Consider the following 25,535-nt stretch of genomic DNA (forward strand, 5'->3'; position numbering starts at 1 on the left):
ATTTAAAAAAACATGTTCGTATTAAATTATAAAATTTTAATAGATGTCAAGTATTTGTTAAGAATTTTTTGCGTAAGTGCGTATGATATGTATAAATGTGACAGAGACTACGCGGCTGCTTAACCCTGGATTACTCGCGTAGCAACTTGTTACATGAGCGGTCGCATGTTATACAACTGTGTCCCAAGATAAATGAGGTCTAAAATATAATATTCAATTGGTTTTAATATAAAGCAAAGTTTGTTTTTATAAAATATTTATTAGACAACGAAAAAAGGAAAAAAAGCGTATTTAGAAGGCTTTGAAGGTATGTACTGCCTAAATGGCAGTACTTGCACCAGTAAGTAAGAGGCAATATTTTTGAAACTTACAAGTTGTTTGTCAATTGTGAGGTCAGGCCCAGGTGTTACTGATTTCTGGCAATTTTCTATCAATATTAAAAAATATCTCGTATTGCTGCCAACTTGTCGATTTCCTTTCGCTCCTGACGACTATTGACATCATCGAAGCGTAGGCAACGTAGAAGCAACGGAACCGATTGTAAAGGTCGATTCTCACTATACATTCCGTTTACTTTCCATACCCATTACATACCCAAGTAGCAATTTGTCGTAAATATCCCCCAAAGGGGTGCGTAAAAATAAAAGGAAAAGTGAAAAGGTGAGAGGTGGTTTCCTGGAGAACGGGAGTGGGCCCATATACAGCCCACCAGTGAAACAGGAAGCCACCTCTCACAGGGTTTTACGGGAGATATGTTATATTACGAATCAAGCACCAAATTATTTTATTTATACAAATTTTATTTACATATTTTATTTATTTATTTTATTTATTCTATTTCATTTATTTTATTTATTTATTTATATATTTTACTTATTGAATAATTTTATTTATACAAATTTTATCTATTTTATCTATTTATTTATTTTATTTATACCTACTTACTTATTTATTTTAGTTTGTAGGAATTTTATTCTATCGGAAAGACGCGAATCCCTTGCAGATACGACCTCAGGGAACTGAACCAAAGTGAACCTCAAGGATCAACCTGGTATACGGATATTGCAGGTGAACGTGGGCAGAGCGCGTCGAGCGTACGACCTTGTCCACGCAGAAGCCTGCAAGCTAGATACAGACCTGCTCATCGTCCCTGAGCCAAAAAAAAAGATCACGTCAGGCGGTGGTTGGGTTCAAGATAATGGAAAGAACGTGGCGGTGCTCATTAGAAATAGGGATGTGGGAGTGCAGAGCATTGTCAGGGGAGGAAATCATATCCTCATTAAGCTGAGGGATTTCAGCCTCCTGGCATGCTATATATCTCCAAACATCCCTATGGTGAGATAAGAGACCATCGTTGATGAAATAATGAGCGCCGCCATAAACGAAAAAGAAATACTGATCGCCGGGGACATCAATGCGAAATCTAGATTATGGGGTTCCTCTATAAATGACAGAAAGGGGGAACTCTGGAACGAATGGTTAGCCCAGGCTGGCCTCCAAGTATTAAATAACGACAAGCCAACCTTCGTAAGGGGGGCCAGCCAATCAAGAAAAGTACATGGATGGGATGTCAGTGACGATCAGTTGATCACCTACCACCGTTACATAAAGTTCGAAATAGAGACAAAAGGGGGGTAAGACGGCCGATAGGTCACACGGAAACTTACTTCAACAAAAATAAGTACCTATCGGAGGTCATAAAGATAAACGAAGAAGAGATTTCTGACCTTGGCCAACTGAGAAGAGCTCTAGAAAAAGCAACAAAGTTGACCACCGTGAAGAGGAAGAACAATAAAAAATCCCCCTATTGGTGGACGGATGAGATAGAAGGTCTACGGGAAAGATGCCTCCGAGCTCAAAGGAATTACACAAGAAGCCAGGGCAACCTCGAGCTCAAAGAAATATACAAAGAAATCAAGAGAACGCTAAATAAAAAAAATAAAACAAGAGAAAAAGGAAAAGTGGCAGACCCTCATAAAAGCATTGGACGAGGATATATGGGGCGATGCGTACAAGATCACAATGAAGACGTTGAAGATAATCGCCCCATATAGACTCGACGAAGACCAGCGGATGGAATCAGCTGAACTCCTCTTCCCCACTAAGGAAATACAAAACTTTATCAAGATATTCCCAACGATTGTCGAGGAGTTCACAGAAGAAGAAATAAAAACCGCTGGTCAGGAGATGAAGACAGGGAAAGCTCCCGGCCCTGACGGGCTGCCACCAGAGGCAATAAAGATTATAGCAACAGAGAAACTAGGTTTAATCAGAAGAATATGTAACGATCTACTGCAGAAGCAAGAGTTTCCCAGGGACTTAAAGGAAGCGAACTTGGTTCTACTTCTAAAGCCTGGGATACCCCCCGATTCAGCAGCCTCTTATCGGCCAATATGCCTCCTGGACTGCCTTGGTAAGTTCTATGAAAGACTTATCAAGAAGAGACTAGAAGGCATGTTGGAAGACGAGAGATTGTTATCAAATCAACCATATGGATTTCGAAAAGGCAGATCGACAGTCGATGCCGCGACCTGGATAAGGGACGCGGCTAAGACAAACAAGAAAAGATGGGTGGTCCTTGTTCTGTTGGACATAAAAAATGCTTTTAATTCAGCTAACTGGGGCCTCATAGTAGACCGAATCGTCGAATTTGAAGCTCCAGAGTATGTGTCCAACATAATAAAGGACTATTATATCTGAAAGATCCGTATGAATATCAAAGAAGAAAAAGAAAGAAATGACCGCGAGAGTACCCCAGGGGTCAGTCCTGGGACCCTTACTTTGGAACATACTATATAACGGGGTGCTAGAAATACACAGGAAGAGAGGAGTGAGAGCGATAGCATACGCGGACGATCTAGCCCTACTGGTCGAAGATGATACGAATTGGGGAATAACAGAAAAAGTAAATGAAGCGATACGAACGACTACGGCGTGGATAGAAAAGAACGACCTAAAACTAGCAGTAGAAAAGACAGAAGCAATAATCTTGAGGGGACCAAGAAAGAGAAACGAGATAACTTTTAAATATCAAGGCTCCGAAATAAGACCCCAAAGGACAGTTAGGTACCTGGGAATAACGTTAGATGACAGACTCTCTTTCGGAAAACATGTGCAAGAAGCATGTCGGAAGGCGGAAAAGAGGACCTTAACACTGAACAAATGAATGCCCAACATCGGGGGGCCCGGATCCCAAAAGAGAACAGTAGTGCTACAATCAATATTATCTATAATACTATACGGGGCCCCATTGGGGCACGAGGTCCTTCGGATTAAAAAATACAAAGACATGCTTCTCAAGGCCCAAAAAAAATGATCAGGGTGTGCAGTGCGTACAAAACTGTATCAACCATTGCCTTACAGGTGGTGGCTGGTTCTGTGCCGGTGCACATCCTGGCCAGGGAGAGAGTCCTAATGTACCGGAGGGGCAACGGGGCGATAGGTTCAGGGCCACAGGAAAGAGCTATAAGTCTAGAGATGTGGCAGAGGGAATGGGCAGCAGAAGTCGGAAAGGCGGACTGGACGAGATCCCTGATCCCGGACGTAGTGAGGTGGTACGGGTGTCGGCATCGGCGCGTCAACTATTACTTCACACAGTTTTTGACGGGACATGGATCGTTCAGGAAATATACCCATCGTATAGGGAAAACCGAGAACGATCTATGTCCTGAGTGTGGGGTGGTGGATGACGCGCAGCATGTCGTGTTCGTATGCCCCGCATACGATGCGGGGCGTGCCGAGCTGCGGCTGGGCCTGGGATCCCCTCTAGGTGAGCCTGGCGAGCTAATCGATAAAGCTATAGACAGCAAGCGAGACTTCGACCTGATCATTGCTTTTGTCACAAAGACCATAAAGCATAAAGAAGAAAAAGAGAGGCGACTGCAGGCGGGATGAGCGTTTATTTATTTTATAACGGTGCCTTGTGTCGTAGAAGGCAGCCAGCGGAGGGAGGACACTTTACATGCAAACTTCGCTGTCTGCCTATTTTATTTTATTTATTTATGTATTTATTTTAATTATTTATCAATTTAATCAATATTATTTTTACAATTTTTTATCGCTTCTTTTTTAACAAATTTTATTCATTTATTTACTTTGGTGCACGTCGTAACAGATAGCCAGTATGGGGAAGATTCTCTACATCTAGTCCATGCCGACTGTCTTGGGTATTGTTTTCGTTCTGTCTATTTTCTGTTTATTTGTTATTTCTTTGTTTGTTCTGTCCTGGGGTAGCTAGTGGGGGAGGACATTTTACATCCAACCTCGCTGACTGTACCCCTTTTTAACCCGGAGTAAAAGGGTATGAGTGCGAGTGTGAATCGATGAATGTATGAATGATTGGTGTTACTCGTAATTGCCAACTGGTTCTGTTTTGCTAGTTCCATCGTAGATGGGGGCACACTGGTCGCCGAGCTTGCACATGGGTTGCGCGTGGACGGTCGCTTCACCGGCCAGTCTGGCGCAAGGCTTGTGCTGGAGGGGGGAGCGGGAGGCCACCCAATCCATGGAATGCACGCGAAGAGTGCCAGAGGGGAGTTAAGAGTAAGGTCGACGGGTCAGACATGCTTGCTAAGAGCGGTTCCAGACTCGTCGGCTGGAGAAAGAGGGGGTGGGTGTAGTCGGTAGGTGGCCCGTCAAGATGAAGTAGGACGGACTGAATCCGATACACCTGGGACACCTTCCCAGACGGTCTTGCAAAGACTCCCACCTCCCAAAAAAAAAGGCGTTTAGATGCCATGATGATGATGATATTTTTTTAGGTTTTTGATCCATTTTAAACAAAAAAGTTTTCTTGTCATTTTTCTCAAACGTTGACAGTTTTCGACTTATAAACTACCTAAAATCTGAATAATGAGAAAATTTACATTTTCGAGGCCTGAAAACTCATGTAAATTATTATTTTTGAGGTTGTCTAAATTGAAGTTTAAACATTTACATTTAAAAACGTATAGCTTTAAATGGAACTAGAATTTTCATTATAAAAATTGTTACAAGATTTTGATGAATAATCGGAGCTTATTACAGTTTACACCATTGTTTCTTATTTTTTAATTGTGCGCGTTCACTTGAATTTTAAGCAGCCGCGCCACCTCACGTCGCACTATATGGTGCGTCTCTTTCGCTGTATGCTGTATTTAATTAGCACATTGGCAATAATTAATTGAATAAAAATAAATAATTAAAAAATATATGTTCATATTAAATTATAAAATTTTAATAGATGCCAAGTATTTGTTAAGAATTTTTTGCGTAAGTGCGTATAATATGTCGACGGTGGAAAAGCAAAACACTTGAAGCGCCATTTTTTAAACTTTACAGGAGAGCCAATTAAAGTCATAATTTTACGAAAAAAATTCATTAAAAATTCAATTTTACTCTTATTTCGATACAAAAAATAACGGTATGTCATAATTTTTAAACTCTTTATCTACGGTCAGTTTAGAAACTAGAATGATAGATATAAATAAAAATAAGTGGCGTTTAATGATTTTAGTCAAAATATAAAATAAGGCAAAACAATTTAATGTACACACAGACACGTTATTTGGGTAAGGAAAAACGCATTAACCACCACTCTTACCAAATTATGAGATGCATAAAAACAATTCAACTGCATTGGTAAACTTTTATATCTGCTAGGCAGAACAAATTATATGACGCAATACTCTCTAAAATGCCTCGAGAAAAACAACTTAAGTACTTTAACAAGTAATAAAAATTAGGCAATGAATAAATTAAGTACCTACCTATTCTTGTACTAAATAAGTAAAGGAAAAAATAAAAAAACTAATATTTTTAAAAGAAGTTTAATTGAAAACATTATTATTATAACTAAAATAAAATAAACTGAAGAAGTAATTGTAACGACAAACGCACATTATTATGAGTCATCTAATACCTTATTAAACATAATTATTGCACTCTAGTTTTAATTCGACACTTACCTATATCTAGGGTGACGGTTATCAGAAATAAAATAACGTTTAGAAAATAATATTAATATAATAAAGTATAAAAACAAAAACTCGCTCGTTATACAAGATAAATCTTGTGTACAATAAGTTTGGGTATTAAACATATACGGCTAACTGATGTGAAATGAAAACAAAAATTAAATATCTAAAACAAAGTTTTACATAATGTCGTCTATATCCGTTTCTGCGAGGGTATCAATTCCTGTAACTGAAGGTAAATTTATATATTCATTTTGGAACAATTTGGGGATCACCTGATCATCACAAAGTTTTTTTAAATCGTTATATTTTGTTTTAGTTATGGGCAAAGGTGTTTTGTACAATTGGTCCACGACCTTTCAATTTATACCTCCCATGATGATAGGAATAATTTCTTCTTCTTCATCGGATCTCATGCTATATTTGACTGACATCTGATTGATTTTAGACTTTTTAAAAGTAGCAACTCTGATCTTGCTTATCTTTCCGGTTAAATTACCGCGAAAATATTTGTCAGCAAAGGTTCCATAACCTTTGAAATCTGTATGATCCAAATAACTGACGTTATAAGGCTTTGGTTCTTTTCTAGCTAACTGACAAACTGTAGCCCATTGCGAAGGGGCCCATACAATAGTATTTTTTAGAGCGCCTTCTATAACAGAGTGCATAGAATCAACAGACATCTCTGTATGTCCCGGGAGCAAGTAGTTCATTTGGATGCTTACAATATTTTCACAGTTTTTAAGCGCATTATGAATGGCTGACAAAATGATCCTATTCTTATTCTGTCCGGGACATGAATCGGAATACAGTATGAGGTGTTTCACTGAGATGCGTGCATCCACTAGATCTATGTATTTCTGGATAATAGAAGCAATTTCATTGCTCCCTCGTTTTCCTTCAGTTTCTCCCCAGATGTAACAAAAGCCTTCTCTGCTGCCATTTTCATAAAAACATAAGTTGTATACGGCATATTTCCTTGAATAATAGAGTAACATGCTTTCGCCATGGGGAGTGTTCAATACCTTTTGAAGATCAAAAGATGTACAAATTAGATCTGTGCGTTTCTGACTTATTTCACGATGAAAACTGTACCTTTCCTTGCTAGCTTTCTTTTCCATAAGGTGGTCTTCCTTTTCTGCTTTGCTCTCTTCAGTGTTTGCTGCATCAAATTTAATACATTTGAGACATTTATCTTTCTTAGGAATATGAAAGCCTATATTAAATTCAGTATTAAATATGTTTAAAAAAAATTTTTCACTGACATAGTCTATTCCCTCGGATGTTTTCTCGCCTTTGTAAATACGGTACAAATTTTTTTGGTTCCTAAATTCTACTGGTAAGTAAAGTTTAGCAGTATCCTTTCGACAGTAGTGAGAGGGCAGTGCTGGCAACTTTTTGATGAAGTTTATAACGCTTTGTCGTGTAGTTTCCTTAGTTTTATTAGCAGGTATAATTTTACCTCTTAGATCATCTTTTGCAGATCCCTCAATGGAATTTGTTAGTGTATAATGTACATAAGTTTGTGTAATATCTAGGGTGTTAAGTAGAAACTGCTGGCAGACTCTTCGTCTATCTTCGTTATCATTAATGTAATATTCGTACGAAAAAGAACGTTTCCCACTATCTTTTGAACGTTTTCTCTTGATTGAATTTCGTCGGCTCATATTTACAATCCAATCGCGTTGTCTAGCACTACTCAAACTCCAAAAATGATGAAACAATGACAATCTTCGTTCTTCGGTTACATTCTGGCAGCCATTGCCGCATTTTTTCCCGATACAAGGATTAGGTGTAATTTCTCTTTTAGAACGTATTGTTCCATCTGCTCGGGTATACTCTTGACCTCTATTTTTAAGATCCTTTCTATTCTTTCTATAATTTATTCGTTTTGTTCTTTTACCTTTTTCGCCAACTATGTCAATATCATCTGTTTTACTGGCTAACTCCTTACTTACCTTCTGTGTTTTTTTGACTATCTTTTTCTTAGGCCTCTTATTATGGGTAAATGTATCTGAAGACGTGTTACCTGTATCACTCCAAGAACTAAAACCATCAGTAAAAAACGGGTCTTCATTATCGGAGATAAATTCACAATATGTCTTTTTGTTAAGTCTGGGTCGTTTGGATTGTTTTGTATTTTGCTTAATATTAATAGGATCAGAAGCAGCATCTTTGGCGACTAAATTTTCCATTGTGTTCGTTATTACATTGCTATCAATTACATTGCTATCAATAGTCCGTTGAAACTCTGCAACAGTGTCAACTGAAATAAAAGAGATGATATTTTATTTATATTTCATAATAGGGCTAATATAACAAGAATGAATAATAGAAAGACTGACAATAAATTATCATGAATGTACATACAAATGAAGCACCCAAAACGTTCGCAAGTTGAGCATTTCAGAGCCGTGTAATGATAATGTTTGCTATAGTGTATCGTCTACCCTTTTATAAAATGATATTTAAAATACAAATCATCATCTATCTTTTATCAACTAGCTGAATATTGCAAATTAATATTATTGAAAATAACAAATTCCAATACGAACCTATTCCTTCCAAGGTTGGTGGAGTCTCAGTATTATGGCCATCGGTATTATTGTTTTGCAAACATTCTATTTGTGGGACATCGGTGTTTTTGTGTATTTCTGAAATAAATTACTACAATTTATTTCTCAAACTATTGTATCCATTAGTACTTTGTGTAGAGAGAAGCTTTGTGTTCATAACATATCTCAAGAAAAATTTAGTCCAAACAGTAAACACTCGTCATTTACTTTAAATATAACAGGTAGTAGCCTACGTTTCAATCCCACCAATGCGTTTATTAGAAACAAAAGCCGCTTTTATCCTTATAAAGGCAGATGACAACATAGGCGAAAGTGGAGTGAAAATCAGACAATGGTAAATATAGTGAATAAATGATTATTAAATATAATACATACCTAATTTACTTATTGACTGATGATTTTTATAAAATATTCTAGAAGATGAAACATGATCACCCATATTTTCAATGCTTGTCAAGGGTTGATTATTATCCAATATTGAAGTTAATTCCGAAGATTGTTGTTCCTGTGTAGGGTTTGATGCTATTTCGTCTTCGAAGGATAATTTACGTTTAGCCCGTACCTGAGAGAATTCGGATATTACTTTTTTTATAAAACTTCCTACGGTCCATCATCACGTAACTGTAAAAAGGTTTTTGAATTAGGCAGTTAATGAATAAGTATGACAAATTTAATAGATAAACAACTATTTTCTATTTAAAATAATACCATAGACTAATAATAAATCGGATACTTTGAAGATAATTAATAAACAAAAGGTAATCATTTACTTACTCGGTTCTACTATCAACCTTATCGACAGGTCTCAACAAACGTGATCTCTCCCCGTAACGGCTGATCACTGACTGAAGCGACCTTTGATTGGCACTTCTATTTATAACTTGGTCACTTGCAAAAAATTCGTTAAAAAAACGTTGCATTAAGCGACACGTTAATTAAATAATCAGAAAAATGTATATCTTAAACGACACTAAACATCATTTACAATTGAAGTCAAAACAATTTAGGCGCCATTTATAAAGATTGTAATGCTGTCGGTTAATTTAAAAATATTTGTGATAATTTTTTATACGTTACATTAAGCGACACTTCGTATTTTATTAGACATCTTGCAAAACAAATTGAACGCCATTCAACCCATTCTGAAAATATGAGGAAAACACATTAAATACGCGATCTGCAATAAATGTTAGATAGGAAAAATAATTTAAGTCACCTACCACTAACTAGTGTGAACACAGAAAAACACTTTAAGTATTATTTGTAACATAGTTCAGGGTAAGGAAAAACAATTTCACCACCTCTCGCTAGCTAAAAAGGGAAAGCATAAACAATTGGAATGCCAAATATATCAAACGGGTGTTAACTTAAGAGCAACCTATACGGAAATTGACAAAATTTTGTGTCGGTACAATTATCGATGATAAAAAATGATTCACAAAACTGCAATACTTTAAGCGACATCAAAGTCCTCAGAGAGTGATGAAACTATTACCAATCGACGCAGAAAAAAATGCTGATTTCAGTGATATATAAATGTCATTTTTGACCAAAATGTCGCTTAAAGTGTTTTGCTTTTCCACCGTCGATGTATAAATATGACAGAGACTACGCGGCTGCTTAACCCTGGATTACTCGCGTAGCAACTTGTTACATGAGCGGTCGAGTGTTATACAACTGGGTCCCAAGATAAATGAGGTCTAAAATAGAATATTCAATTGGTTTTAATATAAAACAAAGTTTGTTTTTATAAAATATTTATTAGACAACGAAAAAACGAAAAAAAAAGCGTATTTAGCAGGCTTTGAAGGTATGTACTGCCTAAATGGCAGTACTTGCACCAGTAAGTAAGAGGCAATATTTTTGAAACTTACAAGTTGTTCGTAAATTGTGAGGCCAGGCCCAGGTATTACTGATTTCTGGCAATTTCCTATCAATATTAAAAAATATCTCGTATTGCTGCCAACTTGTCGATTTCCTTTCGCTCCTGACGACTATTGACATCATCGAAGCGTAGGCAACGTAGAAGCAACGGAACCGATTGTAAAGGTCGATTCTCAGTATACATTCCGTTTACTTTCCATACCCATTACATACCCAAGTAGCAATTTGTCGACGCGACAACGTTGTCTACCGCGTGGCAATGTTTTCTTACAACGTTGTTATTGCCTAGAAGACGACCCTATTCTGGATTGATATGGTGGACGATTTTTGAGTTGTCTTGACGTTGCCTAGGCAACCTCCTGTTTAAGCAACATCGTTTCGTAAGCGTTGCATAAGACAACTGAAGCGACTATAAAAAGCACCTGCGCGTGCAATGGTTGCTCAAGACTAGTTATGTTTTTTTACCTATATTTTTAACACCTGTATGGTGAATGCGAATACCAAAAAGTAAACTGTTTTGACATCGTATTGGGTATTTAAATTTGTATAACTACATAAAGGACTTATTACCTGATGTGAAATTTATAAACGCATCTCAGATTACCGTCAAATATGGATATTTCACCTTTAAAAAACACAAGCGCTCCTTTTTTTATGACATTTTTGACAAAAAATATGCAAATTTAAAAAATCAAATTTTAATATAAAAGTCAAAATTTATGTTAAAGATGTTCTGTATAAATTTAATGTATTGATGGTGCTTTTAAAGGTATCAGAAAATGCCTGCATTTTTTATATTCTGTGTTTTCATTTTCTTTACATCCCAAAAATCTCACGTAAAACCAAAATGGCGCATTAAACAATATTACCAATATTACTAAAAAATACCTTATTACCACGGCAAACATGGCAGCAAGCAGTACAATCGCATATGATGGAGCTCCCAAAAATAAAATGTGTAAAAAGTGTAAAAGAAATCTAGTGAATGGTATAAAGTGCAGTAATTGTGACAACTACTTTCATGTAGGATGTGCGAAAAGTTCCAACTTTGTTACTTATCTAAATGACGATGAAATTACATGTTGTGTATCCACGCAGCCAAGCACTGAATCCGACCAAGCATTTTTTGATGCGATGGAGACCACAGATAAAAAGGTAATTGACTGGCATTTATTTAGTTATATATTAAAGCAGAAAGATATTTTAATTCTTGAATTAAGACATAAGATAAATATTTTAAATGAACACATAGCCCTATTAAAACAAGGTAATAGAAATTACAATACAAAAACAGAGGACCTCCAATCTATGCAAAAAGCTGTTGAATTTAACAGAAAGTCCAGTAAACAACCGGTCCAAAACGATAACAATAAACTACCTAATTTAGTTCATAATTAGCGTGTTGCCAGCTCTTCTAATGTTCCAAATATTTCAAAGAATATGATTTCGACAACAATTCTGGAGATTGAAACCAAACGAAAATGTGATGAGATTATAAATCTAAATTAAGATGCTACAAACCAAACTAAGAATGAAGAAAAATGGAAGGAAGTAAGAAGAAAACCAAAACGACAATTACTTGTAGGAAAGAATGATGCAATTAAAGTCAATGGTAAAATCTAAAGGGTATACCCAAAATAGCTGACCTGCATGTATACAGGGTGGACCCACGTATGACTGCTGATGACATGACAGAATCATTGAAAAGTTTTTTCCCGGAGGTTACATGTACATCTTTGTCTTCCAAACATCCTAATCTTTATGCCTCATTTAAGGTAAGTATATACGAGTACCACTTTAAAGATGCTATGGATTCCAATAAATGGCCGCATGGTGCTTATGTTCAACGGTTTTTTCACCTGAGAACCAACTCAGACATACAACAGCCGAAGATGCAAACTTAACGGAAGAAGAAACGACCGTTTAACAGGATAAAGGAAGGGATGTGTATTTTAAAATCATAAGTGTTTACGCTCAATCAATAACTAATAAAAGTAACAGAATTGAGCTAATATTAAGCTCGGAGGATCCTGATGTTTTATGTGTTTCGGAAACATGGTGTAATGATCTAAATAAGGACATATTTTGTTTTCAAAATTATAACCAAGTTGCATCTTACACAAGAAAAGATAAATGTCATGGAGGTGTTTCGATTTACATAAAAGATTGTTTATTTTGTAAACCTCAAGTTTTTTTAAATACTATGGCGGAAGAATTACATTTTGAATGTTGTTGTGTTACTTTTAGCTTAAAAGATGGTATGTGTTGTCTTATTAATATTTACAGAGCCCCTTCTTGCGATATCGAGATATTTGTAAACAAACTTTACTCTTGTCTAAATTATTGTTTTAAACATTTTAAAACTATTATTTTGTGCGGCGATTTTAATATAGATTATCTGAAAGACTCTAGGGAAAAAGTTTTATTTAGTGATCTTATACAAAGTTTTAATTTAAAATGCAAAAATAAAGAACCTACACGAATTTTTACAGACAAAAATGGAAAAATTTCTAAAAGTAAATTAGATTATTTTCTTACAAATTGGCCACATCAATATAAAGAAACTACCAAAGACTTTGTTTTGGGTGATCATCTTGGTTTGGAAGTTCTATTAATAGATGCTAAAACTGAAAGAGGACAAGATAAAAGAGGTCAAAACGTAACGTTTAGAAACCTTTCTCACTCGAATGTATTAAATTTACAAAGTAGTTTTTCGACTGAATATTTTAAAGAGGTTTACGAATGTCTCAATGACGTTAATTTGGCATTTGAAACATTTTTGAGGGTACTGACGTGCCATATTGGCATATCTTGTCCAATGACTAGTAAAATAATTCGCAATGAGCCTAAAAATAGTTGGGTAACAAATGATATAGTACAGGAGGGAAATGATTTGAGAAGTCTTTTTTGGCTATCAAATAACCTCCAAAATATAGACATGCATTTGAAATATAAAGAAAAAAAGAAGCAATATGTCAAATTAATCGACGAAGCAAAAAAGAGTTTCTTTCAAAATAGTTTAGAATGTAAGAATACTATACAACAGAAGCAGAAGTTTATATGGCGCACGGTAAATAACAAAATAGGTAAGACGGTAAAACGTAATAATTGTGACAAAATCCAACTTGCTGATAAAATTATCACAAATAAATATAAGATGGCAAACGCTTTTGTAGAGCATTTTACTACTTGCCCTAAACATAAAATCATAGATACTTTTGAAGATTACAATTTTGATCATTACACTACACAACATGTAGATAAATCATTTTATTTTTTTCCTGTAGATGAATGTGAAGTCAGAGAGGTTATTGGCTTCTTGAAAAATGTTACCTCAGTAGGTATTGATTGTATATCGACTAAATTGGTAAAGTGTATTAGTGAATATATAGCGAAACCACTTGCACACTTGATAAAATTATCAGTGGCCCAAGGTATCTTCCCACATAGTTTGAAGTTAGGAGTTGTAACTCCAATATTCAAGAGTGGAGATAATTCTGTTTTAGATAATTATAGGCCAGTTACGGTACCTACTGTTTTGGGTAAAGTTTTTGAGAAATGTGTATACTTACAAAAGAATGTATAGCTTCCTTAATAAATACAATATATTATGTTCTAACCAACACGGATTTCTGCCTGGAAGATCAACAGAGGGTGCTACTGCTGAATTACTAAGTTTCATTCACAATGCACTGGATCTGGGTGATTTTGTGGGTGCACTTTTCTTTGATCTTTCAAAAGCATTTGAAACTATAAACGTAAGAGTTGCTATGGAGAAGTTAAAAAACATTGGTTTTCGGGGTCAGTTCTCATTATGGCTGTCATCATATTTACATTCTAGGAAAATTCTCGTTAAACTTAATGACTGTCGATCATATTATGGTGATGTTGATATTGGGGTTCCTCAGGGTTCAATACTGGGACCTTTAATATTCATATGCTATGTTAATGATATGCTATGTTAATGATATGCCCAAATATGTCAGATCAAATAACATATTTATGTATGCAGATGACACAACTATTGCTACATCTGCTTTAAGTGTTGAGGAATTAACTGTTTTACTAAATGTTATATCAGAAGACTTTACAGGATGGTGTAAAAAGAATGCTTTGGTTGTTAATGCTAAAAAGACTACTAGCATGCAATTCTACTATAGATCTAACTCAAGTCATCAGTTCTCTATCAAAGTAAATGATAGCATGGTTCATTCGACAACTACCACTAAACTTTTGGGTTTGTATCTAGATAGTAATATGAGCTGGGAATCTCAAATTAATCACGTTTGCAAGAAAATAAATAGTAGCTATTACGCAATTTTACAATTAAAAAGTTTTTTTACAATTGAACAGTTATTGAATATTTATTATGCAATTGTGTATTCTCACTTGGCCTGTAATATAAATCTTTGGGGTAGTGCTGTGAGTGCTACAAGAGTATTTGTCTCTCAGAAAAGGATAATTAGATTAATTTTCAATTTGCCATACAGGTTTTCATGTCGACAATATTTTAAAAAATATAACATTTTAACAGTACCTTCTATTTATATTTTTAAATGTATACTGTATGTAAAATCTAATATAACTACGTTTCATTCAAACTCTTATTATCATCAGTACCCTACTAGACACAATGACTTTATAAGACTACCAAAACATAATACTGGACGATACAAAAAATCCCATTATTATATGGGTATAAGACTTTTCAATCATCTTCCCAATGGTATTAGATCTGAAATAAACCCAAATAAATTTCGAGGCAAACTAAAATCGTACCTATTGCAAAATTGTTTCTATAGTGTAAGCGAATATATGGGTGATGTAAATAATTAATTCTATGTACTGTTTGTATTTTATCTTATAATAATTTTTAAGTGATATTTTATATATGCATATATTTGTATTTTAAACTAACGTATCCTATATCATGTAAATGATCTTGCAGGACAAATAAAGTATTCTATTCTATTCTATTCTATTCTACCAACCTTAGACGGATAAGATAACTTAGAAGTCCAATCGCCAACCAAACCCGGCCGCGCCGACTATCAAAACCATTTTAGAACGCACCCTCTTATTGGGTGACAGAGGTCATGTGACCAGTGTCAAAAGTGTATTATTCTCCTTTACAGCGTTGCCACATTTAGTAGATTTCTACTTTTTTGGTAGATTTTTGATATTTTTTAAAAAATTCTAGTAGGCAAAATTTTTTAATAGATTTTTGGTATACTTCAACAGAATTTGATCCATTTTTTTTTCGAATCATGAGGAAACTATAATAGGTATTTTTGAAAAATTTAAACGCAGAATGAAAGACTGCATTATTTAGAAAAACCAAAACGTTTCTTTTGAACGAGATATTTGGAATTAAAAGTCACACTAATTTTTTTCTTTTTTCACCCCTGTAACTCATTAACATAAACATTATAGAAGTTTTCAGGAACTTTCGGTCCTCGGTAATAACGTAATCTTTCTTTCTGCGTTTAAATTTTTCAAAAATACTTATTAGTTTTCTAAGGATTCGCAAGAAATGAAAACATTTAATATACATTGAACATTTTAACAGACGACATTTTGCGCCTATCCCCTAAGTTAGCTGTTGTTTTTATTATAAAATTCCCAAATATATCCCAAAAATCCTTAAGTATATTTCAGTTTTTGATTTAGTAGATTTTAGCTAAAAAATGGTAATTACCAGTTGGTGGTTTGTAATAATTAGGTTTCCAATTTTGTGGAATTCCTCTTGGGACATTTAGGATGGATGTGCATATCACTGTATTACTGTATTTACATGGCCTAAAAAGAATCTCCTAATTTTGTGAAAACAAAACTACTCAAAGAGTAAAAACTGACCTGGCAACCCTGTCTGCCAAAGGTGATACAAAGATCAAAAGGTTATCAAATCTCAAATCTGCTGATAAAACAATGGAATGGAAACCAGCTATTAAAAAAACAAATAAACAGGTTGTTAAATAAATCGAAAATTTCCATCAAAATAAAATATATAATAATAAGAAAAAATAAGGTTATAAAGGAAATGCTTTTTCTCCTCTGGAAGTTGCCGCAAACGTCTCACACCTCTAGAACAACACCTAGGGTCGTGACGTGACAGACAACTACTCAACTACAGAGTCGGCCAGGGCGTAAATTAGTTTAGCATTATAACATTTTTAAGTCGTTGCGATTGTTGAAAAACTGAACTGTGATATGTAGTTGTCACAATGGTAATAAATTAGTTGCCCGTATAACTAAAACTAAAGGTATTACTTAACGTTGTAACATCGTAATGTCAGTCGGGGTAGGGGACGTTGGCCGAAACAACTGAAAATACTCTTGGGCAACGTTGTATACAGTGCATTTGTTTGTACTGACAACCAATGCGTCGAAAAATTGCTACTTGGGTACACCTCCCATTAAAATTCGATTCTCACTATACGTTTTGTTTGCTTCCCATACCCGTTCCATACACCTCCCATTATTTTAACTACTATTCTCAGTAGACGTCGCGTTTATTTCCGTCGCCGTTTAAATATTGTATTTTGTTCCAGTTTGTTGACATTTTATTCTAAGTTTTTGACAAGAATACGCGTATTTTCTTTCCGGTCTGATCAAATGTGGACTGAACAAAATTTAATATTATATTGGATGGAAACAATGACCTTTTCTTTCTTCCTCTTTATAAGCAATTTTACTTGTTAATTGGCGGATTGATACCTCTATGGAAGGTTGTTACTCCATCTTTTGCGCGGTAGGCCAATACTTCTTCTACCGATTGGTGATTTATCTCTTGCTATTTTGACCACACGTGTCTCCCCCATTCTGGTTATGTGGTTATTCCATTCTTTTTTTCTGTTTAGTGTCCATTCGTTTGTACATTGTACGTTATATTGTCTTCTAATATCTTCACTCCTCTTTTGATCTTGTTGGATATTGTAAAGATAGTTTTAGTAGACCACTCTGTAAAACCTAACAACTGTTATCAGAGTAACACATTTCTTATTATTGTAAAAAGTACATTCGCCAAATGAGTATTAAATGAGCCTTCTTTGTAGAAAGATGTGTTTTATTTTAGTAAATTATAGTTTGTAATATTCACTCTCAAATTAGGGCTAAAATATATTACAAAGTGGCGACGAGTTTTATGGATATTTGTTCTAGTATTACGAACGAGACTAGTGACTTTTTGTCGTAGTTAACGCATTTTTTATATTAAAAATGCCGGACGTGCCAAAAACGCCATCGTATGTTCCGTTTACCGGTATCATTCAAGAGTTCGTGCCCGATAACTCAGATTGGACAGTGTATAAGAAACGATTAAGTAATTACCTTGCTGCAAATGATATTAGTGACGAAAATCTGAAATGCGCTATTCTCTTAAGTTTATTAAATGAAGAAGCGTATAAATTGTTGTTCAATATGTGTATTCCAGACGAGCCAGAGATAAAAACGTTCAAAGAGTTGGTTGATTTGATGGATGAACATTTTAAACCGATTAAATCAGTGTTTAGTAACAGAGAAAATTTTTTTATAGCACGCAAAATGGCCAACGAAAGTGCCAAAGAATGGGCAGCACGTCTACGTAGTTTGGTAGTGTCGTGTGAGTTTGGTGGCGCCCGTGAAATCGAACAGGCGTTAGTGAATCAATTTATCATAGGCTATGATAGTGGCACAGTAAAAGATCGTCTCTACGAGGAGAAATCCACGGTAAAGTTTTCCGAGGTGGTGGAAATAGCTTCCGCAAAATCTGTAAGTTTTTCAAATTTACAAGTTTTAAACAAGGAACCAGAAATCCATTTCGCTGGCTGAAGCTCTTCCAAATTTAAACAGTCAGCGCATGTTCGCGCATGTACATCTCAGGAAAGCAACTTCGACGTAAAAATGCGGACGTAAAAACCACAATTCAGATAAGTGTACCTATCGAGAATGTTTTTGTCACATTTGCAATATAAAAGGGCATCTAGCACCAATGTGTTCAAATAAAAATAATAAATCTAATAAAACAGGTAATAAAAACAATTTTCTAGATTCTGAAGAATATTGTTTATATAGTTTACAATATAATACGAATCCTGTGTTAATAGATTTATTAACTGATAATTATCATTTTTAACGTAAACGATTTAGCATTTCCGTCAGATTTGAATGATACATTAAATAAATTTCAAAATTTATTTTCGCCTGGTTTGGGTAAATTTACCAAAGGTGTAATTTCAATAAAATTAAAATCTGATTCTGTAAGTCCTAAATTTTTTAGAGCTCGTCCTTTACCATTCGTGATGAGGGAAAAGGTAGAAAATGAGCTAAACAGGTTACTACAACTAGGTGTAATTGAAGCTGTAGATTTTTCAAATTGGGGTACGCCTATTGTTCCTGTATTAAAAAAAATGGGTCTGTTCCAATTTGTGGTGATTTTAAAGTCACCGTAAATCCTTTAATAGAAATTGATTCATATCCTTTACCTAAAATTGAAGACTTGTTTACAAAATTAAACGGGGGGTTACATTTTACAAAATTGGATTTATCTAATGCTTACCAGCAGATATGTTTAGATTAAAAATCGAAAGAGCTTCTAACGATTTCTACACATAAAGGTTTATTTCCTTATACTAGAGCACCATTTGGGATTGCAAGTTTGCCTTCTAAATTTCAAAAAATTTTAGAATCACTTTTACAGGGTCTTGATGGTGTGGTATGTTTTCTAGACGATATTCTCCTCACTGGTAAAAATAGGGAAGAGCATTTATCAAGGCAGGAGACAGTTCTTTTTAGGTTAGAAAATGCAGGTTTAAAATTATCTGTAGATAAGTGCGAATTTGTTAAAGAAAAAATTACATATTTAGGCTACGATATTGACAAAGATGGTTTACATACCTCTGAATCTAAAATCGAGGCAATTGTCAAGGCGCCGACGCCTACTAATGTGAACAGTTTACAGTCATTTTTAGGGTTAATAAATTATTACGGCAAATTTGTTAAAAACCTGTCCACCGTGCTAAATCCTCTTTATAATTTATTAAAACAAAAGGTATCATGGAATTGGTCAGTTGACTGCCAAAATGCATTTCTAAAAGTTAAACAAATTTTAGTGTCAGCACCGGTTTTAGTACATTATAATCCCGAACTACCCCTAAAATTAATAACTGATGCTAGGGAGCAGGGGGTTGGAGCGTTAATCTCTCATGTAATGCAGGATGGTACGGAAAAAGTAATTGCATACGCCTCACGTACACTATTAGACAGGGAGAAAAAATTTTGTACATTAGAAAAAGAAGCATTAGAGGTTGTATTTGGGTTATGTAAATTTCATAACTATTTATATGGAAAAAAAATTCACGTTAGTCACGGATAATAAACCATTGTCATATATTTTTCATCCAAATAAAAAAATACCGGAATATTCAGCTAATAGATTGCGAAGGTGGGCCATAATTCTATCTAGTTATCAATATGATGTACAAGTAGTAAAAAGTGAAAATAATCCAGCGGATATGTTGTCACGTTTTCCGCAATGTATTGAAAATATTTCAGTTGAAAATGTTGAATTTAATTATGTTGAGTATTTTTCAGAAAATTGTAATTTTCCTATTAAATTGGAAGAAGTTAGGGAGGCAACCAAAAACGATAAGGTTTTATCTGTGGTTCGCAAATTTGTTGATGTGGGTTGGTCTATAAACAAAAAATTTGCAAAAGATATTAAATTTAAGTCATTTTATAAAATTAGGAATGAATAATCTATCGAGTCAGATTGTTTAATTTGGAATAATCGATTTCTTAATGTTGTTCTGAAGCTATTTTCTTGTGGCATTTTTATAATCAAGTATATTCAAATGGGAAATAAGCCACAATTTTACTTAAAAATGATTTTATTAACGTTTCGACGCCCAAGTCGGGTGTCGTTGTCAAAATACAAAATAATACTAAATAAACAAAAATGTTGTTGCTTAGTAAAAAATTCTTCTAATAATTTATTTAATCTGACTCATTTATATCGGCAATTCAGACACGTATTATACATTTTAAAGTAGACGACTTTAAAATGATATTGCCAATATTAATGAGTTGCGTTCCTGGGACGACTTTACTAAAAGATAGTTCATTCGATTACATGAAATCAATCCCAACTCAAGAATATCCGCCACAAAAAATCATAGCATGTGATCTGTCTTTAAAAAGACAACCAAATGCAACGGTGGCACTGAAATTCTCGCGTTAGAGATTCCATAGTAAATCACGAGGGAAAACCAGGAAAAACCTCGTGATACTATCCCGACATCGTAGTGACGTTCCGCCCCTTATAGAATCCATTATTGATGGGAAGATATTATTTCATTATTTTTAGAATTATTTTCTTTCAATGGTTATTAAAATATAACATAACACCATCACAGAATTTTAAATGCTTGTGACGTCACATTTTAAGTGTGGCAACATTGGTTTGCTTGCGTTTGACAGCGTATCGATGGGAGAGGGGAATTGAATTGCCCACGGAGATCGTCAGCCAGCTAACGAGAGGGCATTGGCTTTCTAGAAGTGTGTCGGAGTGGCAGGTCGGTAGCTTGATATTTTACCCACAATTTCAAGATCCAAATTATAATTAAAGATTGAATCCATCCAGCATTAGGGAATATAAAGTTATTAGTGAATACGAAGTTGAAGAATTTGAATGCAGATTTAAAATGAGTTCCGGCCTGGTAAATAAAAAATTTTATTAATTTATTTTCCGCCATATTGAAATTTTCTTGACTAACTTGCTAATTAAGTTTCATGTCGTCTATGTTCATGGTTTCTATGGTTTATTTTCATGGATCAAAATCATCGAGAGATAATTGAATATTCTTTGCTAATTTGTGCTTTCTGTTGGAAAATAGAGCTAATTTAAACTCAATTTTTTTATATTCCTTTCAAGTCTACAGATCTCCTATCTTTTGAACCATGATCAAACAAGTATCCATTGCCTAATCATACTATATTTCATCCTTGTATAAAATATCTATATACCTGTGTATATATTATAATGAAATATTTTTTCACAGTAATTATATCTTGTAGCCAAATTGAAAATCACATGTGTTATTTGAACAAGGTCATCTGATAACAACTTAATAAAGAGTCGAGCTGTCTAGTCATTCAAGTTTTTGGACTTAATGACCTATTTCTTCTTATTCCCATAGGAATAAAAACACCTCCTCGTTTCTCTTGCTTCTTTTTGACACATTGGTGGATTGGTAGTAATACCATATGTGTTTTTTTTAGCCACCACTATGAAATCATAAAAAAAAAGAAAACCTAAGACCACCAAGGTAGACCACTTCTAGAGAGACGGTCACTAGGAGACCAGCCTGGAAGATCTCCATATCTATCTTTTTCGCCTGTACCTTCAACTGTTTTTTTTTCCACCTGTTTTCTTGTACCTCCAGCAGGACAGTTGCAAGAGGGAGTTAGCACCCCCTTGTGCTCATTGCATCCCGGTCAATTTGGGGAATACACAGCAAGGAACGCACCGCAAGGAACATTGGAAGATTGTGAAAAGGGGTTTGTGTTGATGAACATTCGGTTTGCTCTAAGTAAAAATTTAGACTGTTTTTTGTGATTTTCAGGATACTTAGTTTATTCATATAGGTAGAGGAAAGGCTGCAAATATGGGCTGGTCTTGTAATATGGGCTAGGTGGGTTTCACAGCTATTCGTTGCATATCTCTACATTTTGACTATTGCAAACGGTATTTGACGAAGTTAAACTATCACCGTAGCGATGGCGCCACTGTGGTAGATATTTCCCAGTTTATAATAATTGTTTGTCGGTTGGTGTGTCAAAACTTTTTCGGGTAAGTTGATAAATTCCAGTATTTAAAAATAAACACGAATTTTAAAAAAACATCTGTGTCACGTTGAAGCTCTAGTATTAGTCTTTGATATATGCTAATGAGTTTTCTTCAAATTGTCTGCTTTTAGACATAACTTCTTTTGTTGTGCAAAGCAAGCGTGTTTACAATATGGGCTAGTGGCCCATATTTAGAACAATGTAGCAATGTAGGCAAAACGAAGTAGGAAAAGGCAAAGAAAAAAGGAAAGGAAAAGAAATAAAAAAAGGAAAACGTAAGCAGGTTACCAAAGTCACAAAGGACCAAAAAAAGAAATCGGGTTCTAGTAGCGAGGATGAGAAGGAATATGTGCCTGCAGATGATGAGAGCGATTACAATGAGTTTCCTTCTACACAGCCTCCACAAGACGCAGCTGACGTAACGTGTATGTTTTGCGAAGCACTTTTTTCAGAGGATAATCTTGGTGAAATATCGGTCAAGTGCTTCATGTGTCATTTTTAGGCACATAAACGAGTGCGCTGGGGCCGAAAAAGAAGAATACCTATGTGTGTGACTTTTGCCAATAGTTTTAGCCTACGAGTTATTTAATGGACTTTTTGTATTTTAGATATTAAAATATATTTGTCACGCATTTATCTCACTTCACACAAATTTAGGACACATTTTTCGGGGTAGCCCATATTTAGGATCATTATTCAAACGGCGCAAAAGTACAATTTTTCATTATTTGTACATTTAAAACAGTTGTATATTTTTTAATCAATTTGGACTTTGGGCAGGTTATAAGTAACTAAATGTAGGTATTCTTACGTACCTTTGGAAATAAAATAGAATTTTTATTCTTTTTTTACAAAGAAAAACAAAATGGGTAGCCCATATTTGCATCCTTTCCTCTACTTTATAAATTTATTGCACATAACCTTTCCCTTTTCAAGATTTTTATAGTATTACAGAACAGTATAATAATTGATAGCGTTCCCCAAAGCTGCGTAACCTCCATGGTGAGAATCTCTGAGCTCAGATACTTTCCCATACAATAGTGTTGGTACTCTTATATTTTTTTTATTATTCTTTGGCTTGTTTCCCTTTTATATAACTATTTAAACTCCTTTAATTATTTTAGTATATTTTAAATTAAATTTTTCAAATTAACTTCAAATATCATTAAAAATTTCTATTATTCAAATTATTTAACTTTAACTATTAATTTTTATATTAAATTCGAATAAATCCCTAGTACCCATCCCCTCAGGAAGGTACTAGTTTTACTTGCCATTATTATTAAGAACCACGAGTCGGTAAAAGGATCTTTGGTATCCAGAACTCCGTTGGTTCACTTAGGGACTTGGTACCCGTCAACTCATTGAGTTGTACATACATATATTAAATATCTTGTTCATATTATCAGGTAGTATTGAATTAAGTGTACGTATGATATTCGTACCATTGTTATTGGGTGAGGGTAGTTACTGCTAACCAAGTGTAAGTTGTACTTTCTGTATTAGAGGTACCCTTATTCAGATTTTCTAACCTTATTAAGATTATTCTTAGATTATATTTGTAAGGTAATTCTGTAAATGACTTTCACTAGTATTTTTTTTTTGTCATGTTAGAGTTACATACTAGTTACTTGTCTTAACTCGGAGATTGTGAAAATCTGGTAGTTACATTCAATAAATATACATTTATTGTGATTTTTTTTTTCTTATTACTCCTTTATCTTGATAATATATTTTATAACTTAATAATCTTTAATAACATTTAACCTACTTGTACTACAAATTTAATATACTCTATAGCAGCGTAGAATACCTGGAAGAGGGTTAACCCAGTTATCCTTCTTCTGGCGCCCAAAAATTTATTCTATTTTCATTATATTATTATATTTACCTTATCTACTTTGTGAACAGTGTCTTAATATCTTCTTTTCTAGCCATCATTGTCATTTCCTTTAATTTATTGTCCAGCCAGAAATAGCCGTGCAAATTGGCCGAATCCTTCCTTGAGTGTCAAGTGGCCATTCTCTTGCATATTGAGCTAGCTATTCAAGTTACATCTATCTATTCATAATTTTCCATCTCCAGTCCTATATCAAGTCTATACTCTTTGTCTTTACATCTTCCCATACAAGTACTACTGCGAAGTAGTATTTTAGTTACTTCAGCTTCTTCCAACGTAGAAGCCACACATTTTTGTTCCTTTGGCTACATTAAGTAGATCTTCTTTTTCCTACTTCTGTTGGAGTTTATCACTCTCTGTGCATTCACTCCAACAGAAAATCTTCTTCTAACAGGTTACAGTAAGTATTTGGGTTTACATTTAGTTTACTCTCAAAACTAATACCAAATTCTGACTTGATATTTTAAATTTTAAATAATACTAAAATACTAAATGTACTAACTCGATATGTTACTGATTTACTAATTGTGGTATTTTCTTTCTATTGACTTCCTCCTTTAATATGGGTAACCACATCCTACTGCATTCTACCGAGGAATTTGCAACACAATTGGTTTCATTTAGCATAATTAGAGCCGCTTCTTTGATTTTTCTCTTTTTACTATCTGCTTCTTTTAGGACTATACTTGAATCTCTCCACTGACCTCTATGTTCATTATCCCATGCGTGTTGACTATTTGAGATCTATCAAATTCTCTATTTTTTATATAAGACTGATGTTCATTTACTCTAACGTCTGATGGTCTTGACGTTTCACCTATATAAAATTGTTCGCATTCACAAGGTATTTTATAAATACAATTCTTTGTTCTTTCTTGTTCACTGTTAGGTTTAGTTTTAGATAGAATAGATCTCAATGTGTTTGTTGTTGTGAATGTTGTTGATATGTTGAATTTATTTCCTATTGTTTTAAGTTTCTCGGATAGTCCTTTTACATATGGTATTGATATTTTCCTCGTATTATTTCTTGTGAATGTTGTAGGATCCCTATTGAGAGATTGGCACACTGTCAAAATTCAATTAAATTTTTAAGACGATGTAGAGACAACAATTTAATACCAAAAAGGCTTGAGGTTACGACCAGCATACTCAAGCAGAAGACTCCAAAATATTTTACATAGAGCCAGTGTGTCAATGATCCGGGAAAGGTTACAATTTCATAGATCAAATTTATTTTTTATTGAACGAGACATCGTAAGTATTGAAAATTTGCTTTACGGAATGATATCAAATTCTGATTTTGATCGAATTATTTTCAGTTTACACATAATTTATCAAAATTCATATCAGAGACAAAGAAATATACATTTAAATAAAAATATTCTTTTAGAACAAAAT

At 34.3% G+C, this 25,535-nt stretch overlaps 1 protein-coding gene and 1 long non-coding RNA gene across 2 annotated transcripts; one reads left to right on the forward strand and one right to left on the reverse strand.

Moving 5' to 3' along the window:
• Window positions 1-5,864: 5,864 nt before the first annotated feature.
• LOC126878888 (uncharacterized) lies at window positions 5,865-9,358 on the reverse strand. Its single transcript, XM_050641783.1, has 4 exons — window positions 9,305-9,358; window positions 8,906-9,151; window positions 8,510-8,608; window positions 5,865-8,220 (listed from the first exon to the last, which is right to left on the reverse strand). Exons 2-4 carry the CDS (start codon window positions 8,967-8,969, stop codon window positions 6,314-6,316), a joined length of 2,070 nt encoding a protein of 689 aa, XP_050497740.1. The 5' UTR covers window positions 8,970-9,151; window positions 9,305-9,358; the 3' UTR covers window positions 5,865-6,313.
• An 11,342-nt stretch (window positions 9,359-20,700) lies between these two features.
• LOC126878889 (uncharacterized) lies at window positions 20,701-23,932 on the forward strand. The gene is made up of 2 exons (XR_007695858.1): window positions 20,701-21,108; window positions 21,671-23,932. It is a non-coding gene; the product is annotated as an uncharacterized LOC126878889 (long non-coding RNA).
• The last annotated feature ends 1,603 nt before the right edge of the window (window positions 23,933-25,535 follow it).

This window comes from Diabrotica virgifera, chromosome 1, assembly GCF_917563875.1.
Source record: "Diabrotica virgifera virgifera chromosome 1, PGI_DIABVI_V3a".
NCBI lineage: Eukaryota > Metazoa > Arthropoda > Insecta > Coleoptera > Chrysomelidae > Diabrotica > Diabrotica virgifera.